Here is a 17,361-nt window from a genome sequence, read left to right as displayed (position 1 = left end):
ACACACACACACACACACACACACACACACACACACACACACACACACACACACACACACACACACACACACACACACACACACACACACACACACACACACACACACACAAAAACCAAACTTTGACTGAAACTGAGTTGCCGCCATCTGCCGTTCATTGAGGGTGAGGCATGTCACCTTCCTTCGCAAGCTTCGTGTCTTCGGTTTCTCCGATTCGATTCCATCTCACAGAACAGCGAGCACTGTCATTCATTCATTCATTCCTGTGTGCCACCGAAGCCTATTTCGAAATTTGTCAAGCTGGATCAGCATTTATCAACGAAATGGTAGGCATCTGAATCACCCTCAAAATAAGTAACAATGTGTATCGTACGTACAACAGTCTTACTATGGTGGTTAAATGGGTGATGGGAGGGTCTTCGTGTCTGTAGTCCGACATGTTCAAATTTGTGTTTCATGCGCAAACACATGAGGATGTTTACTTGCATAAAATTGCACGCGCGATGCCCGCGTCCGCTGTTCTACCAAATTATACCCCAGATCAAACTAGCAAAGCCAACAATTGTGCACATGTACTTGTAGTAACATGCAAAGAAAGAAAGTATGTGATCTGCAGAATATAAATTACTTGCTTGCCTAATACTAATAGCTTGGCCATCATCTTGCATATCAATTATCATCATGTTGCAAAATACTACCACTGGCACTACGGCACTAGTACCAGGTCGGGTGTTACGTGTTTGGATTGGTGTAAATTTACTTGTAAATTTCTTGTAAATTTCTTTTTTTTTTCCTTTTATGGTGGCCCTATCAAAAATATAGGCTGTGCGTGATATGATATGAGATATTTTAGATGGGGGTTGATTCCACTTTTCGGCCTGACGCAGTCCTTTCTCCTTTTCCTCTTTTTCTCCTTTCTCCTCTTCCTCTTCCTCGTCCTTCCTCTCTTCTTCCTCCATTGATCACCTTCTTCCATGAGCCTTGAGTTGAAGAAGTAATGTTAGGGGTCTTCTCTTCCAAAAGTAGAAGACACTACAAAATACTGCTTCTTCTCCTTCTTCTACATCTTCATATCCTCCTTCTTTACATACATGCATTCATGATATTTTACAAAAATATTTTGTTAGGTTGGCCTGGTGAATGAAAAATCACAGGCACATAAATCATGATGTCTTGTTTGTGATAGTACAGCAATACTATGTAAACTTGCAGATAGCATAGTAATTTTGGATGCAGTTGCTGTTGAATGAATTGAAGCTGATATATGTAGCATCATACAAGTGTAGCAGTTTCAGTGCACTAGTATTATTACGACTGATTTCCACCATGTCTTGTTTCTGTCTAGCAGGGCACATCAGCTCAATATGGCTGTTAAAACATGTAATATATCATTCTCTCTCTGCATTTGAATATCAAGAGGAGACTTACATTGTAATCTATAACTCTCCATCAAGATATCTGACAAATTTTTTTATTGAAATTGAAAGGTTTATTTATTCATATCACATCTCGTAGCCCAAGGGCTAAATTGCGTGTAATATAACATAAAATATGTACATACAAATTCAAACATTCAGACAATTACAGAATAAAGCATTTACACGTGTGGTAGAAATAAGTGGGAAAATATCATAATTACAGAAATCAATAAGTTGAGCATTATGCAAGATAAGAACATATTCCGCATTTGTCAAAACAAACAGAATTACACAAAAAATACTGTGACGACTGATTTGCCTCTACTCCATTAAAACTACAAAACATCATACACAAAACATCAGGTTTACATGACTGATAAATAAAAGGTATTTCGAAATGTGATTGCACAACCCCAAATATAATTAAATCACTGTTTTTACATTTCATAACAAAATTTCATTCTGATGGCTGAGTTATCACATATGACTATTATACCCTACATATAGCACTCTCAACCGACCCTTCCAAAGCCCCGTAACCCACATTCTTCTTTAAACATCATCAAAATAACATCAAATTCACAGAAAAATTCGTCTAACTGTACAAAAGTATGGATACAAATTTCATATTTCTCCATTCAGAATTTGCAGAAATATGGGGAAAAGATAACGTTGTGAGAGTGATTCTCAACGTAAGTATCAATACGGAAGAGATGTGGAGTAGAGATACAAGAGGAATAGGGGGAGAAGGAGAGATAAAGATAGGAATAAGTAGATATGTGTATACAATACATATACAGGTGTACACAATACACACAAATACACAGTCATTTGCATGTACACACAACGAACCTTTCTAGGGGGGGGGGCAGAGTTAAAAAAATAACATATTTATGTTCTACATATAGCTTTCTCAGTAAAACAAATATCATAAACCACATCTGATTTTAATAGATATTGAAAAAATAGAAAAATAATCGGTAATGAACAGCAACATAATCAGAAAAATAGCCCCATCAAAATAATAACATCAGTGAAAAATTTCGCCTGCCGGAGCAGATGGGAAGGACAAGGCAAACTGGATAAAAAAGAGTCTAACCAATATTTTGATGTTTATGTAATACATGCATATATAGGTATAATCATACTGTACATACATACACAGTCATATGCATGTACATAAATGGAGACGTTTGTATGGGGATGCAGAATGAAAAATGACACATTTATATCCTATTTAGCTTTCACAGTAATAAATGCATACATACATATTATCATGGACCGCACACTTTAAAAATTGCAAAAATAAAGAGATACAACAACGTGAAGGGGAAGGTGGCCCCATCAAAATGATAACAGAGTGAATGAAGGCTTTCACCTGATGGTAAAACAGATGGAAAGACCAGGGTATAATGGGTAAATGAGGGGTCTAGTAAAGATAGAGTAGGAGAAGGAGAGATAAAGAAAGGAATATGTGAATGTGTGTATACACAAATAGGTATGCATATGCGAACACAGCCATAGATGCATGTACAACCTTACTCAGAAGTCCAATAGTGACGTGATCGGGAAAGTTATCCATTAAGAAAATAGCATGATAGAACTCATTTGTATTATGTAATCGGGTAATGATATAAAAATTATGACCTTGATGACATTTTATGAACAAGAAAGAAGTAAAAGGCTGAAGGAGAGAGAGAAAAAAAGAGTGTAAGGAATGAGTATGAGGGGCGTGTCATCATTCACCACACAGAGACTTATCAGTAATCTTAACCCGGGATAACAATTCAAAATAATTTACATTAATTTAGAATTCAACAGCCTTGTGAGGTAAGGAATTGCACTATTCTCAAAGCGTTTAGTGCGACATCTTTTTTCCATGTAGCGCTTTGTGTGTCTGAGTTTTCGAGAGGACGCGTTCAACACAAACCATTTCTGGAAGTGTACAGAGTTTGCCGATTTCTGCGCAAATTTCAGAGACAACTCCTCGCGTCTCACTTCTAGGCTGGAGATTTGGGCTGTTTCCAGTGCTACATCGTAGTTGCAGTGCGGTAGAATGGTCCTCAGTGCCCTCTTCTGGACCCGTTCAAGTACACCTGCCTGTGCGACCGTGAGACCTGAGTGCCACACTGGGCACGCGTATTCCAGAAGCGGTCGAATGAACCCAATATACACAGACACAAGATCATCACTAGGCATGTTAAATGATTTCAACATTCGGAGCATGTGCATGCGACGGTTTGCCCGCGATACCATGGTACGGACATGGCACTCCCACTTGAGATCACTTTGAATCATGACGCCTAGGAGCTTCACTGACGTGACTTCCATATTTCCATACTGATATAGAGTAAAATATCCCGTTTGCGGCAGTTTAAGCATTGTTAAGGGTTTTTCCAACTTGTAAACAAATCAGGCAAATTATTTTCAACCATTTCATATATCATAGACAAGATTATTCATTAACGCAATTGTTTTCATGAAAGAAATTTACCATTGACCAACGCAGTTTTCATGATTTACCAGGGCAAAACCCGGCACAATTTTCGCCGATAAGGGCGATATGCGACGTAGTATTTCTGCTTGCGGCACGATGTACAATCCCTATGCAATACGCGCGTGCTCCGCGATCTTTAGCTGAACGCCTTCACATGTCTCGCGAACATTGCGTAAGCGCCAATTCCCATTGCGAAAGCACGTGAAAATAGCGTGCGCACATGCATTGGCCGCAAACAAGATCGCAATTCTGGCGGTGTTGTTGATGTCTTTCTCGTGTTTTTCTCATTTTTTTTTCGATGGTAACTCCACTTTCCGAAAAAAATGGCGGCCCACATCGGCTCTCGAAAATTCTATTTTACGTGAGGATATGTTTTCAAAATCCATGAACATCGAGAAAACGACAAAAAAATCCAGTTTCTTGGACCATTGTTTCTTAACTGTTATGTTAAGAAGTACCAAAAATTTCATTTTGGATGCGATATGTTGTCATTTAGGTGAGAAAATTTCACTTTCGTCAGAGATCGTGCCCATTCTATCGGTTGTTTTTTGTTGATTGCTAGTGTGTTAGTATATGTGTAGTGTGCATGTAACAGTGCAATGCTGTGTTTAGCTGTATATTACCGTGTATGTTGTACCTGCCGCGAACGGCTGCACGGCCGCTCACTGACGCAGTTACTCTATACATTTTTATGTTGATTGTAACATCGTTCAATAATTGCAACATTGAAGAAATTCAATAAAAATGTCAGAATCTGTGTGACTCAGACTATTATTATTACTCTGATAGTTTCCATCAGTATATTATCGATCTAAACCATAGATGAGGGATCGGTGCTCTCTGACTCTTCCACACATGAGAAATTCAATGTGGTCTGTTTGGCAAATGTGAGAATGAGATGCAGAGTTAATTAGAGGAACTGAATGATGATTGATGATCTCTCGCTCTATCGTTTTTTTTCCAAGCATGGACGGTTAAAAGTGAAGACAACAGCAGAGCAACAAGAGGCAAAGAGGAAGGAGAGAGAAAAGAAACTCAAGCTCTTTACTGCTGGCACAAACAAAGTCTTTGAGAAGGTTTGTGGTGTAGCATTTTATAGTTTTTATCTTTATATATTTTTCTTGCACGCAGGACATTCTCTCGCAAATAGTGGATACGTGAACACAGTATACCTGTTGTATTTTGAAATATAATGTTACTTATACTTCAATCTATTGTCGTAGTGTTGTGATTTACAAACGCGTTTTGATGTCATTCAGGAATATGTTATAATTCTCCACATCATAGCACAAAACAAATTTGGGGAAAAAATGGAAATAAAGGTGGAACCACTGTGTTTTGTACTAATTGAAATAATTTCTGGCCAATGTCTCTTAGCGTTCTCAAATTGTTGCAATTTGTTATACCAAGAAGTACTTGGTGCTCGCTTAGTACCTTCCAGGCTATTTATTTATGCTTCATACTATTGAGTCTGAAATATGCAAGCAAGAAAGTGTTACTTTTTCAATGATTAAGAATCAATTTACAAGGCAAAATGAAGGTGCTTTTTAAAATACTTTTCAGGTTCTGTATTTCATTGAGCTAAATATATTAAAATGAGTGAGCAAAATTTTTGTGTGTAACACTTCTGCCCCACACAGAGAAAGAACAAAGAGTTTGATGGGGAAATTCTCGAGGTGTCAGCCCAACTTCTGTCTGCAAATCCAGACTTTTACACTCTGTGGAATGTCAGGAAAGAAACCTTGGAAGCATTTCAGCAGACTAAGTAAGCACTCACATTCTCAGTCCAAATATTCTGGTTCTGATGTTTATGCCACATTTTTATATTGATAGAACAGCAAATGACTTATTTGAATGTGAACATGGTGATAGCCAACACGTCATTCCGTTCTGTAATGACATGGTTTTTTTTTTTTTTTTTTCCTCAGGGATGGTGCAAAATTATTTGGCCTGTGAGAAAATGTGAAACCTATGAGATAACAGAAAGCTGCCTTTTGATACAATGGGAAATCAACAGTGAAGCTTATAGGCTGAACCATTTGGTTGTTTTGTGGCATCTGGTTTCAGTATGCACTTTTATTGATTTTGTTTATGTGCTTTGCACATGTTTTTCCTGGGGAATAATTTTTCTATTTGTGATGTGGTATGTTCCGCCGTGCAAAGGGTGATTGATTCATGCCGGCAGAGAAGTACGTTTCAAATGTCTACATCCAATTTGTCAGGTGATGAAATCTGCTTATGATATTCATAAATTCATTCATTGTTGACATCGATAACTTTATTGACATTGATTTCTAGAAGTGAAGATGAGATGCAAGAGATCTTCAGCAAGGAGCTTGGCTTCATCGAGGCATGCCTCCGAGTCAACCCAAAGTCCTACGGGGCGTGGCACCACCGTTGCTGGGTGATGGACCACAGCCCGCATCCAGACTGGAAGCAAGAGCTGAAGCTCTGCACCATGTACCTGGAATATGATGAAAGGAACTGTGAGTCTTGGTGGTGCCCTCATTTTGCTTCTTATCTGTGTGTGTATGTGTGTGTCTGGGTATGTGCCTTCTTCATGTGGGAGAAAAATTTATCATGTTCTATGAACAACTAGAAGATGAATTATATTCTATTTGTTGTTTTAACCCTAACTAGGCCGGGCTATTTAGGTAGTTGATAGAGCCGGGGGGGGCCTCCCAGACCCCCCCTTCAGATCTCGGCCGTCGACCGCGCGATCGCGACGAAAATTAGCACACACATTGCCTATGATGTAATCTAAAATACCATGAAGTTATTTTTTTCAAAGAATCATCATTTATGCTAAATTATGCTAATTTATGCATGATGATGCATAAAATCAGACTTTTTGGTATAAATCACAAAATAAAGCTCAAAACAGGCACATTTTTTGTGTAAATATTCTTTTTAGTGTCCTTAGCAAGTGTAATGAAAAAAATTGTGATATCAGAAAAAATTCTTAAGTATTTTATTGTTTTTGGAATTTCTTATGTATTTCATTGTTTTTTCGACTTTATGTTTTTCATTGTCTTTTCGACTTTATGTTTTTCATTGTCTTTTCGATGAAATTTGTCCGCGACATCGCTCCGAACAAGAAAATATGTTATTCATTGATTTTAATCAATAAAACACCAAAATAATCATGCTTTTATGAAATTTGCCTGTAAGCACAGTTTGCATTGAAATTGTACACGAATTAACGTTTTTGAGCAATTTTTGGTCTGACATGCATGTACATATTTATGCGTAACTTCGGAACCGCGCACCCGGGCATCGCAAATTTGGTGTCAAAAGATGCGGGAGACTCGAAAGAAAAAAGTCATGAAACGTCGCGGCGATAGCTTTTTGCGATTGCGATACATCGCGCGGAACGTCGAGGGGGGGGGGGGCCTCCGAGGCGCCCCCCCCCCCCCCCCCCCCCCCCCCCCCCCCCCCCCCGGCCTAGTTAGGGTTAAAAGTTTTGATTCACGTAGACTTTATCAGGTATTATTCCTACGGTGGACAAGAATGTAAGTACAGAAGAATTGCATGTTATTTTGTCGAAATGGAAAAAAAAAAGAACTCACAAGCAAACATTAAATCATCTCAAAGTTTCATTCAAAATAGGCAGAAAATATCTCCTCTCTGATTTAGTTCTGTTTGCTGTTAGACTGTTAATAAGTTACCCTATGATGATGATGAATCAGCTCTTAAATGATAAAGTGTCATTGAAACATAATGCTCATGATGCCTGTAAACCTTGAAAGTCTTTCCTTCTGAAATCACACCATGTGTGCAACACCCTTGTTTCTGGTGTCCAGTCCACTGCTGGGACTATCGCAGGTTTGTTGTGGCCAGGTCAAAGGTCCCTCCATCAGACGAGCTCCAGTTTACTGCCACCAAGATCAGCTCCAACTTCTCCAACTATTCCTCCTGGCACTACAGGAGCAAACTCCTGCCCCTCCTCCACCCAGACCAGGAGAGGAAAGGTCGGCTCCAGGAGGATGTACTCTTACAAGGTGAGGCTGTCCGGGTTTCTTTTTCTTCTTATTAGCAAATCTATGTTGTTGTTTGTTTGTACATTGCTGTAAGTAAGTATATGGTAATGAGTAAGCTGCCTGGGTACGTAAAAATTCAATGTAGTAGTTGTGGTCTGCAGGCCTTCCTTCCTAAATCACACACCAGAAACATTTTAGATTGATTGAATACACAATTTATCATGATTATCTAAATGTTTTTCTTCTTAGCCTGTGCAACCAGGTGTTCTGTTGTAGCATTTTGTCTCCATATTGTATATTTGTTTTATTGCAGTTACTCTCAAATGCACCAAGCATTTTATAACTGATATGACTGCTGTAGTCAATTGTGGATGGATAGATAGAAATAACAACAGCATGCCTCCATCAAAGCAAGAAATATTTGATCTGTATTTTGAAAATATGTGGAAATATTGAACAGCAAACAAATTACTGGTTGTATCAGCTTGTCCATAAGTTGCTTTTGACATCAGTTTGTTCTTAAATCTACCCACATGTTGTAGCTGTCTTGTTCATTTCTTGCTCAATCAAGAAGTTTGTGTGTGTGTGAAAAGAAGAAGAGGTGCAGATGGGCAATTCCGCAGTTAGGTGGACATGACATGGATAAAAGAAATGTGCCTCTTTATCTTACTCCTTGATTTAGGTATCAACTAATGCCATGGATGTTCATCAATCATTAAGGTCTTTCAAATTCAGTAGATTTTATTTTTCGTATTTATTGATTTTGCGAGATCTAAAACCATCATCTAAAATGTACATGTGGGACTGGGGATGCTGAAATTTACTTAAATGCAAATTACAGTGGGTTCCTTTGAAATTTTTTCCTCCAAGCTTTGCTAAAGGGTAAAGGATGAATACATTTAAATACTCCAGAAGTCATGTGACATTTTGTCAATTACAAAAGGGTGAAATGACCTGCGGAATTACTCCGGACAAATGTAACGTTACTAACCGTAACGTTACTAACCATGCTTTTGAGGGTCTAGCTAAAAAATCGTCGGTCGAACTGCTAAAAAAATTTGCATGAACATTTGTCATGATGCAATAATTGAAATTAATGCAACACTTTGTTTGAAGTAACTTGAATTTTTGCACACTTTTTGTTACAAGACATTGATTTTTTTGTCATGTCCTTTTTTCGTAACGTTACTAACCAGCCCTTTAAGTTGCCATAGCAATTCTAATATTTCTTGGATTGTATTCATTCTTTTCTGTATCATAAACATGGGGAGGATGAATATGTTTTTGACATAATTTTGACTTGAAATGAATAAATGGTAATTTTGTAGTAAAAACAAATATCTAAATTTGTTCAAATGTAACGTTACTAACCGCGGAATTGCCCAGATGCATTTTATGTTTTTTTATTTGTTTCCTTATCTTTGTATCATGTGGTATCTTTCTATCTCCTTGTGTAGAGTATGATCTGGTCCAGAATGCATTCTTCACAGATCCCAATGATCAGAGTGCGTGGTTCTATCACAGATGGCTACTGGGGAGAAGTAAGTTGGTTTATTTGATCAAATGTGGAGCATAAAATCCTGCAGCAATATAATTATGTATTTTGAAAGAGAACTATGAAATCCATCTGTACTGTAAACATGGTATATACATATGTTGCATCACATTGATACAGGCACCAGAGATAAAAATCCTGTCATATAAAACTTTTGTTACTGATACCCTGGGAATGTATAACTGGTATTTCTAGTATTGCATTTCAGTTTATCACACTAAAATTATCATGACGTTAATGCACAGCTTAGAGATTTGCAGTGAAATGCATTTGAACATTGTTTTACTTGGATGTTTGATTCATTTAATCTGTTTCATGAATACATGTTAGCTACTGATTTCATAAACTAATCCAGTCCATTGTACATAGAGAGTTTTGCTTCTTCAATCTGACTTGCTTATGAAGTTGATTTTTGTCCCCGCCGAACGAGTTCGAGCAGGGGACTATGAAACGGGCTCCGTACGTGTGTGCGTCCGTGTGTCCGTCCGTCCGTGTGTCCGTGTGTCCGTGTGTCCATCCGTGTGTGCGTCCGTGTGTGATCAAAATCTTCAAATTGCTACTTCTCTGTCATTTATGAGCCAATTTTGATTCTGTTTGCTTTATATGATAGCACTACATGGGAGCTTTGAAACTTCTACACAGAATTTCAGTCGTGACCTTCGACCTTGACCTTTGACCTATATTGTACATTTTGCTACAAAATGCTACTCCTTCGCCATTTCTAACCCGATTTCGATTCCGTTTGCTTTATGTGATGGCACTAGGTGAGGGCTTCAAAACTGCTACACAGAATTTTGACCTTTGACTTCTTTGACCTTTGACCTTGATTTTTGACCTGTATTGTACATTTTGCTACAAAATGCTACTCCTTCGCCATTTCTTACCCGATTTCGATTCCGTTTGCTTTATGTGATGGCACTAGGTGAGGGCTTCAAAACTTCTACACAGAATTTTGACCTTTGACTTCTTTGACCTTTGACCTTGATTTTTGACCTGTATTGTACATTTTGCTACAAAATGCTACTCCTTCGCCATTTCTTACCCAATTTCGATTCTGTTTGCTTTATGTGATGGCACTAGGTGAGGGCTTCAAAACTTCTACACAGAATTTTGACCTTTGACTTCTTTGACCTTTGACTTCTTTGACCTTTGACCTTAATTTTTGACCTACATTTTTTGTACATTTTGCTACAAAATGCTACTCCTTCGCCATTTCTTACCCGATTTTGATTCCGTTTGCTTTATGTGATGGCACTAGGTGAGCGCTTCAAAACTTCTACACAGAATTTTGACCTTTGACTTCTTTGACCTATATTGTACATTTTGCTACAAAATGCTACTTCCGGCGGGGACATGTATTACGCACCGCGTAATTTCTACTTTTCCTTGTTTTTATTCTTGTAGTGAGAATGAATTGATTGTGATGATAACAGTCAATTCTTATAATGAATAATACAAAAACTGGATTGTCTCTTTTGTGAGTTTTGACAATTATGCTAGCTGTTGGTATTGCTTTAAATCATATGATTAATATCTCTTTTTTATTTTAGGTGAGAAGCCCATGTCGATACAGACACTTTGCATCAACCGTCCCTTGAACCAACTCATGACGACCTTCTCTAGACCAGTAAACCTCCACCCAGGGCATCAAAGAGCAGAGGTCCTTGTCAATGGGGGCGTGGTCCAGGGCAAGTGGAAGAACTCAAGGGGTACAACCAACCACTCCATCATGTGGGTATCCTTTATCCAGAGGAGTGAAAGTTTCCAAGCATCATTAGTTATTTGTCTATCTTGTGTAGGATCAGAGATATATGTACTGTAAAAGTGGAAATTTTCGCAGTGTTGAAATTTTCGCGCATTTTGCCAATGAGAAACTAGCGCGAAAATAAAAGCACGCGAATATTTTTGCGTGCCATATGTTCCAGTAGTTGACGTCTTGATTCCGCGGAATTAAAAACACGCGAAACTCTTTTTATCTGGCCGAGCGCAAAAAATTAGTCACGCGAAAATATCCACTTTTACAGTATTTCCGAGTAGGAGAATTTTGTTGTGACTCTTAAGCCCAAATTCACAAAGGTGGTGTAAATTTAAACCATGGTTTATGCAAATTTCTTCTGAGTTAATACCATTGACAGATTGCATACACCTACAGACATAGAGTAACAAACTCGGATTGATACACGCATGTCAAAGGTACACCTATTTCATGCTTATTTTAGACCATGGTCTACATTTAAACCACAGCCTTAAAGTTAAAACTGCATTTGTGAATTCAGGCCATAATGTACTGAAAAAAAAAATAGTTTGCACCATAAACTCTATTCTTCAATTTGATTTTGTCACTTGTGTTTGAGGCATCACTGGCTAAGCCATTGTTTCCTCGTTTTGCCTTTGTATGTGTTCATGGATGATGGTATCCTGAATGAAAGCAAAGGGGTTGACTTTCATGGACACTCCAGCTATCTGTTCAGTGAAAACTTTGCATTATAGAGAGCCATGTGTGTGTTGCGTTGATTAATTCAATACAAGGACAAAGAAAGTCCTGAATTGCTTGTAAAATTATCTCAGATCATAGCACTTATATACAATTTTTCAACACAACACAAACAACATGAATAGGGATTAATATAGCTCATTATGATGCTGTGAATTTGCTGCCCATAAGAGATCTATTAGTCGATGTTACATGCAGTATGGAGTACTGAGCAAGAAGAAGTCAAGCATGTAACAGTGATGCACAAGAAGTAATGTGCAAGAAATTTTCGTGCATAATGTTAGAAATTGGCCTAGAATAGTACAGGGTTCATACGGGTTATGGGAAACCTGGAAAGTCATGGAATTTGGCCTGGTCTTTTTCCAGGCCTTGAAAGTCATGAAAAACTGATATTTTCATCAAAAGGTCATGGAAAGTCATGGAATTGCAAAAATTGTAGAAATTTATCTGTTGTTTGTGTGAGATGTATATTTATTCCATTTGCTTCGCTTTGATTTGGGATCAAATTTTCAGTTTAATGTGTTTAAAAAAGAATTATGTAAAAGTCATGGAAAGTCATGGAATTCAATTCATGAGAAAGAGTATGAACCCTGTAGTAACACTACTTGAATCATTGGTATCTCTAGAGATGGAAATTTGTTGTTGTCACTCTGCAAAATTGGAACTCCTTGACTTGATGTTTGCACTTCACTTCAGATATTTGAATTAAGTGAAAATGTTCTACGTGATGCGGAGACTGTTGAAGTGAGGCTTGATAGGAATGTAAGCAGAATGTGTCAGTTGAGCAAAGGTAAGAGAAACGCCCAGAATAAAGCAGCAAGGTATGAGTGCACTGGTTCCATGACATTTGCTCCTACAACAGCTCCCATGAAATATGTGCATCCAAACATAAATTGAAGGGTTTGTTTGCAAAAACCGATAAGTCCATTTTTGAAGATTTTGAAGTACGATCTCTGTCATAAAGTACAAAATAATACCTTTTAAATGATATATTGGTCACTACATATAAAGGTATATTTTTGAAGTTATGGTCAAAGAAGCAAAAATTTTCTTATTATTCTCCTTATTTTTCTTGACCTTTAATCGCAAATATCTCCATTTAGCAAATATGGACTTATCGGTTTTTGCAAACAAACTCTTCAATTCTATCCACAAACATAACCCTGACCCTACTCCTAATCCCACACAAAACTCAACCGAAAACCCTATCCCAACCCTAACCCTTACCCCAAGCCCTTGGAGAAAATAAGACTGTAGTAATTGTGACAGGAGCAAATGTTGTGTCACTAAGTGCACTATGTCCTTAGGGAGGGCAAATGTCTTGAAAATATGTGGAAGACACGAAAGTTCAACATCATTTCTGTATCATGAAAATTACTGTTTAATGCAATACTGTAGCAATAAGCCAATATAGTTTCGGAGATTTCTTATAGGGGGTGTGGATAGTTCAACTGACCAGTAATAGCTAAAGTTCAAATTCCTCCATATGGATGGACATTTATTGTAATAATAACCTGTTATGTGTCAAATTTTCTAATCATCAAGATGGTTATTAAGATCCAAGTATCCTCTAGTGAGTAGGTTTATGTGCAGTCACTGTATATCCCTGTAACATACCTTCTGGGTATGCTTTGTTTTTGAATAGGGATTGCCAGACTAGTGAAGGGAAATCAGTCCTGAAGAGAAAGTTGGGGCAACTGCTGTACTCTGAAATAAAAATGAAAGGTGGACAAATATTGTTGCAATTACGAATATTTCTATGTCATCAAATAGTTAAACTTAGCATTCATAGGACACTGAAAAAAAAAATGACTCTACTGGCATGACTCCCACAGTGATCTTCAATATTTTGTTCTTTTCAATCTGTTTGCCAACCTCACTTTGCATGTATCAGTTTTATTTTTTTTTCTCCAATCACTCTGCTCAATGCGTGTCAAGGACATTGCCAGTGAGAGACGTGATTGCATCAATTAGAACCATTTTGAAAAAGAGTATAATGAAGTCACACTAGTGGACCACACATTGGGAGTTTTATCATGCTGAAAGATGTGACCGTCCATTTGTTCATCAGATGTTCCGGAGGGCTGGAGCACGGAGGAGCAGGAGGCAAGGAGTCTGTTCACTGCTGAGCTCAGCGATGAGAAGTCCGAGCTTCTCAAGTCAGAGCTGGAGTCTTGCCAACAGCTCCAGGAGCTGGAGCCAGAGAATAAATGTAAACTGTTGATTCATTGTCCTACTCATTGGCTCAAGTTTTAAGGATTGTGTGCTTTCAAGTGCATGCTTTAGGCCTTTAGGGCTTTTTTTTTGTGTGTATGCTGTTGTTTAAAATCTATATCAAGGTCTTTGTATCTGTCTATATGTCCGTTTAATGATCTTGTATGTCTGTCTGTGTTTCTATGTGTTTTGTGCATCTCAACATCTTTCTATCACTTTTGGCACCTCCTTGTCTGTCCATCTCTGAACTGGTTTTTCTGTCTGTCATGTGGTATGTCTCACTCTGTTGGTCTGCCTGGATGTCTGTCTTGTCTGTATGCTTGTCTGTTTATCTGTATTTCAGTCTGTCTGTCTGTTTTTCTCCCTGAAGGTCAAAAGACAGGGCTGCAAATGACAACCCCTGGTAAAGAAGTGTGCATAGAATGTGAATGTGGCAATAAAGTGACCTATGAAATCTATAAAACAAATCCACTGGTTAGGAACTTTGACAGACGTCCACGATTACCGGTAAAGATCAGATTATACAATAAAACAGCAACAAATGTAATAAAGGTATATCACACATTCATAGTGTGCTTACCATATTACTTGCTATTGCTAGTGTGAATTGATACCTAGGCAAGAGCATCACGGATTGTCAAAATCTTTTTTTTTTTTTGCACAAAATTAAATCTTCATTCTACCACAGGGTGTCTCCTGACCATCATTCTCCTCATGAGGGCGGTAGACCCTCTGAAACACGAGACAGAGATGCTTCGCTACTTCCAGACGCTCCTCACCCAGGATCCCTACCGCCAGAACTACTTCCGGGACCTCCGCAGCAAGTTTGTCATGGAGAACGCCATCATGAGGCACCTCCAGGGGTCAACGCAGGGGTCAGAGGGCACGCAGAGGTCGCTGGACCTGTCTGGAAAGGTGAGATTGCGCCTCTTGATTTGCTGTGTGATCACTTTCTGATTTAGTCTAAAAATGTTTCATGTGAGAGAGGATTAAAGGTAATGTAAAGGCAGATGACAAACAGATAGATTGAAGCAAAGATTAACTTACAGATAGAGTGTTAGATGTCTTTATATTCAGTGTAACATACTCTTTGACAGTCTTGTCAGGCTGAAGTTTGACACTTTTGTGCTAATTGCTGTTCATCTGTTATCTAACTTGCCTACAAACACACAGATGGTTACTCAAAAGAGAGATGCCTAGGAGTAGTAGAATAAAGTGATAATTATGTCAAAGAAAATGTATTATTTGTGTGCAGAATGTTACCCATATGTTGTGAATATGAGATGAGACAGGACAACTCATGTTTTCAGCGGTAAACATCATCATCATGACCAGTAGAGACATTGATAGAATGTCCATGTCAGTATCATACGAAACTTTTGACTCCATTCTACTCCATTGGCTCGTGACTATTGGATAAGCAATTTTCAGCAGCTTTTTTCGCTATACGAAACTTAATGAACACACACTTAACCCGTTGAGGACGAGTCCCATGCATACTTGGGCAGGGGTCTATGGGAAATATGTGTGTTAGCAAGATCAGCCCGTCCTCAACGGGTTAAGAAGAAAAGAACATCTTACCCATATTGGTATTAATATTCTGCTAGGATACTTTGAAATTCCATGTGGTCATTGTCAAAGTGTTTATCGTTTACTCTCATGAAGCATGAAAATTATCTTTTCTATCTCATTAAACTGTATCTCTCTTTCCAATGTGATCTCCCAATATCCAGGAATTGTCCACTCTCCATCACCTTCATCACTTGTCCAGTCTACAGAGCATTGACATCTCCAACAACCAGCTTGCCTCCCTCTCTGGTGCCGATCAGCTCTTCTGCGTGAGCAGCCTGGTTGCCGATGGCAACCGTCTCCAGGACATCTCCCACCTGGCCAACCTTCCACTCTTAGAGAGTCTGTCTCTGAAAGACAATCGTATCCTCTTTTTCGATTTTCTCTCTCTTCTTGTTTTTATGGGGATAAGCATATTTAAACAAATTTTAGATGGTTTATATATATGTTTTGTAAGTTAGAAAGCCACATCGGTCCCTAAGATGTTATAGTTTACTGGCTTTTCTCATATTCACACAAGTTTCTAGATGGTTTTCGATATGTCCCATTGCCCCCTTGGGAAAGTTATATCAGTTCCTGATAAGCAATACAGTACAGGTTTTTCTCTGATTGATTGTAATGACCATTAGGAATATCTATTCTGTGGGTATTATTTTGTTTCACCATTAGTGATATCTATTGATCATTTTCTTATATCACATTTTTATACACTAGTTGCCTTGTTGCCTTCTTTGTGTATCAAACCACTAATATAACAAGGATGAATAGCTTATATTTTACTCTATCTGACACTATTGAAGGAATATTCCTTAACCATTTATTTTCAGAAATATCCACCCTCTCGCAGTTGCAGTCCCTGTCTTCGTGCACGGCGCTTCGCAGCCTGGACGTGTCCAACAACGCAGTCTGTGAGGTGCCAGATTTCACGTCAAAGGTCAAAGAAATCCTACCGCAGATTACCACTCTGAATGGGGTTACACTTTGATGTTTGCATGTCTGTATAAGTATGTGATATTAACCTGTTTCTTCAGTGATAAGATAATGCCCTATAGATTTTAATGTGGGGTGCCCCATTCCCATAATCAGTGGATTAAAATATCATGCAACTTTTTGGAGTAACTTGACATTGCAGGCAGATAATCATGGGCCAAAGGTATTGGAGTGTTATAATCTATTTGCCGTATCTACATATGCAATGATTATGCCTTAAATTGAATGGTGTAATCTGTGGTTTCAGGCTTGTGTTTTAAATGACACACTAATGATGGTGTAAGATAAAATAAGGTTTGGCAGCCATGTAACTCTCCTTCACCATCTTCAGGGAATCTTTGTCTAGGGATTTGGTACCTTTAAATTGCCTTTAACAAATTGATTGTAGTAAAAACAAAAACAAAAACAAAACAAAACAAGATAAAACAAAAGCCTTTTCTATTGAGGTGGCATATTACATTGTAATACCATTGTATTTACTTGATGGTTGTCAATGACATTTTTTGAGCACCAGTTCTAATTGAATAATGATGTTTTGTAGTGCCATATGTATGTCTGTGTATGTGTGCACTAGTACTTCACTCGATATCTAGAGATCTCCACAAATACAAAGCAAAAAGTGTTTTGCTTTATATGTTCTTTCT

The 17,361-nt window shown here is 38.2% G+C and overlaps 1 protein-coding gene across 1 annotated transcript; it reads left to right on the top strand.

Annotated features, from left to right (window-relative positions):
- The first annotated feature begins 216 nt into the window (after positions 1-216).
- On the top strand, positions 217-17,042 carry LOC139744642 (geranylgeranyl transferase type-2 subunit alpha-like). Its single transcript, XM_071655072.1, has 12 exons — positions 217-326; positions 4,881-4,991; positions 5,556-5,680; positions 6,214-6,401; positions 7,719-7,916; positions 9,353-9,436; positions 11,001-11,185; positions 12,641-12,734; positions 14,016-14,156; positions 14,847-15,073; positions 15,892-16,090; positions 16,555-17,042. Exons 1-12 carry the CDS (start codon positions 324-326, stop codon positions 16,710-16,712), a joined length of 1,713 nt encoding a protein of 570 aa, XP_071511173.1. The 5' UTR covers positions 217-323; the 3' UTR covers positions 16,713-17,042.
- Positions 17,043-17,361: the final 319 nt, after the last annotated feature.

Source organism: Diadema antillarum, unplaced genomic scaffold, assembly GCF_040938485.1.
Source record: "Diadema antillarum isolate AM-2024a unplaced genomic scaffold, OU_Dant_1.0 seq00001199_RagTag, whole genome shotgun sequence".
NCBI classification, from domain to species: domain Eukaryota; kingdom Metazoa; phylum Echinodermata; class Echinoidea; order Diadematoida; family Diadematidae; genus Diadema; species Diadema antillarum.
The sequence above is the reverse complement of the archived record's forward strand: the minus strand, read 5'-3'. Positions and strand labels throughout refer to the sequence as shown.

What these genes read in the sequence shown, in the direction of transcription:
- LOC139744642 (XM_071655072.1), top strand. An exon ending in GAAGCATTTCAGCAGACTAA is followed by an intron (nt 5,681 to 6,213) that starts GTAAGCACTCAC and finishes ATTGATTTCTAG; the next exon opens with AAGTGAAGATGAGATGCAAG. An exon ending in AATGTGTCAGTTGAGCAAAG is followed by an intron (nt 12,735 to 14,015) that starts GTAAGAGAAACG and finishes TTTGTTCATCAG; the next exon opens with ATGTTCCGGAGGGCTGGAGC.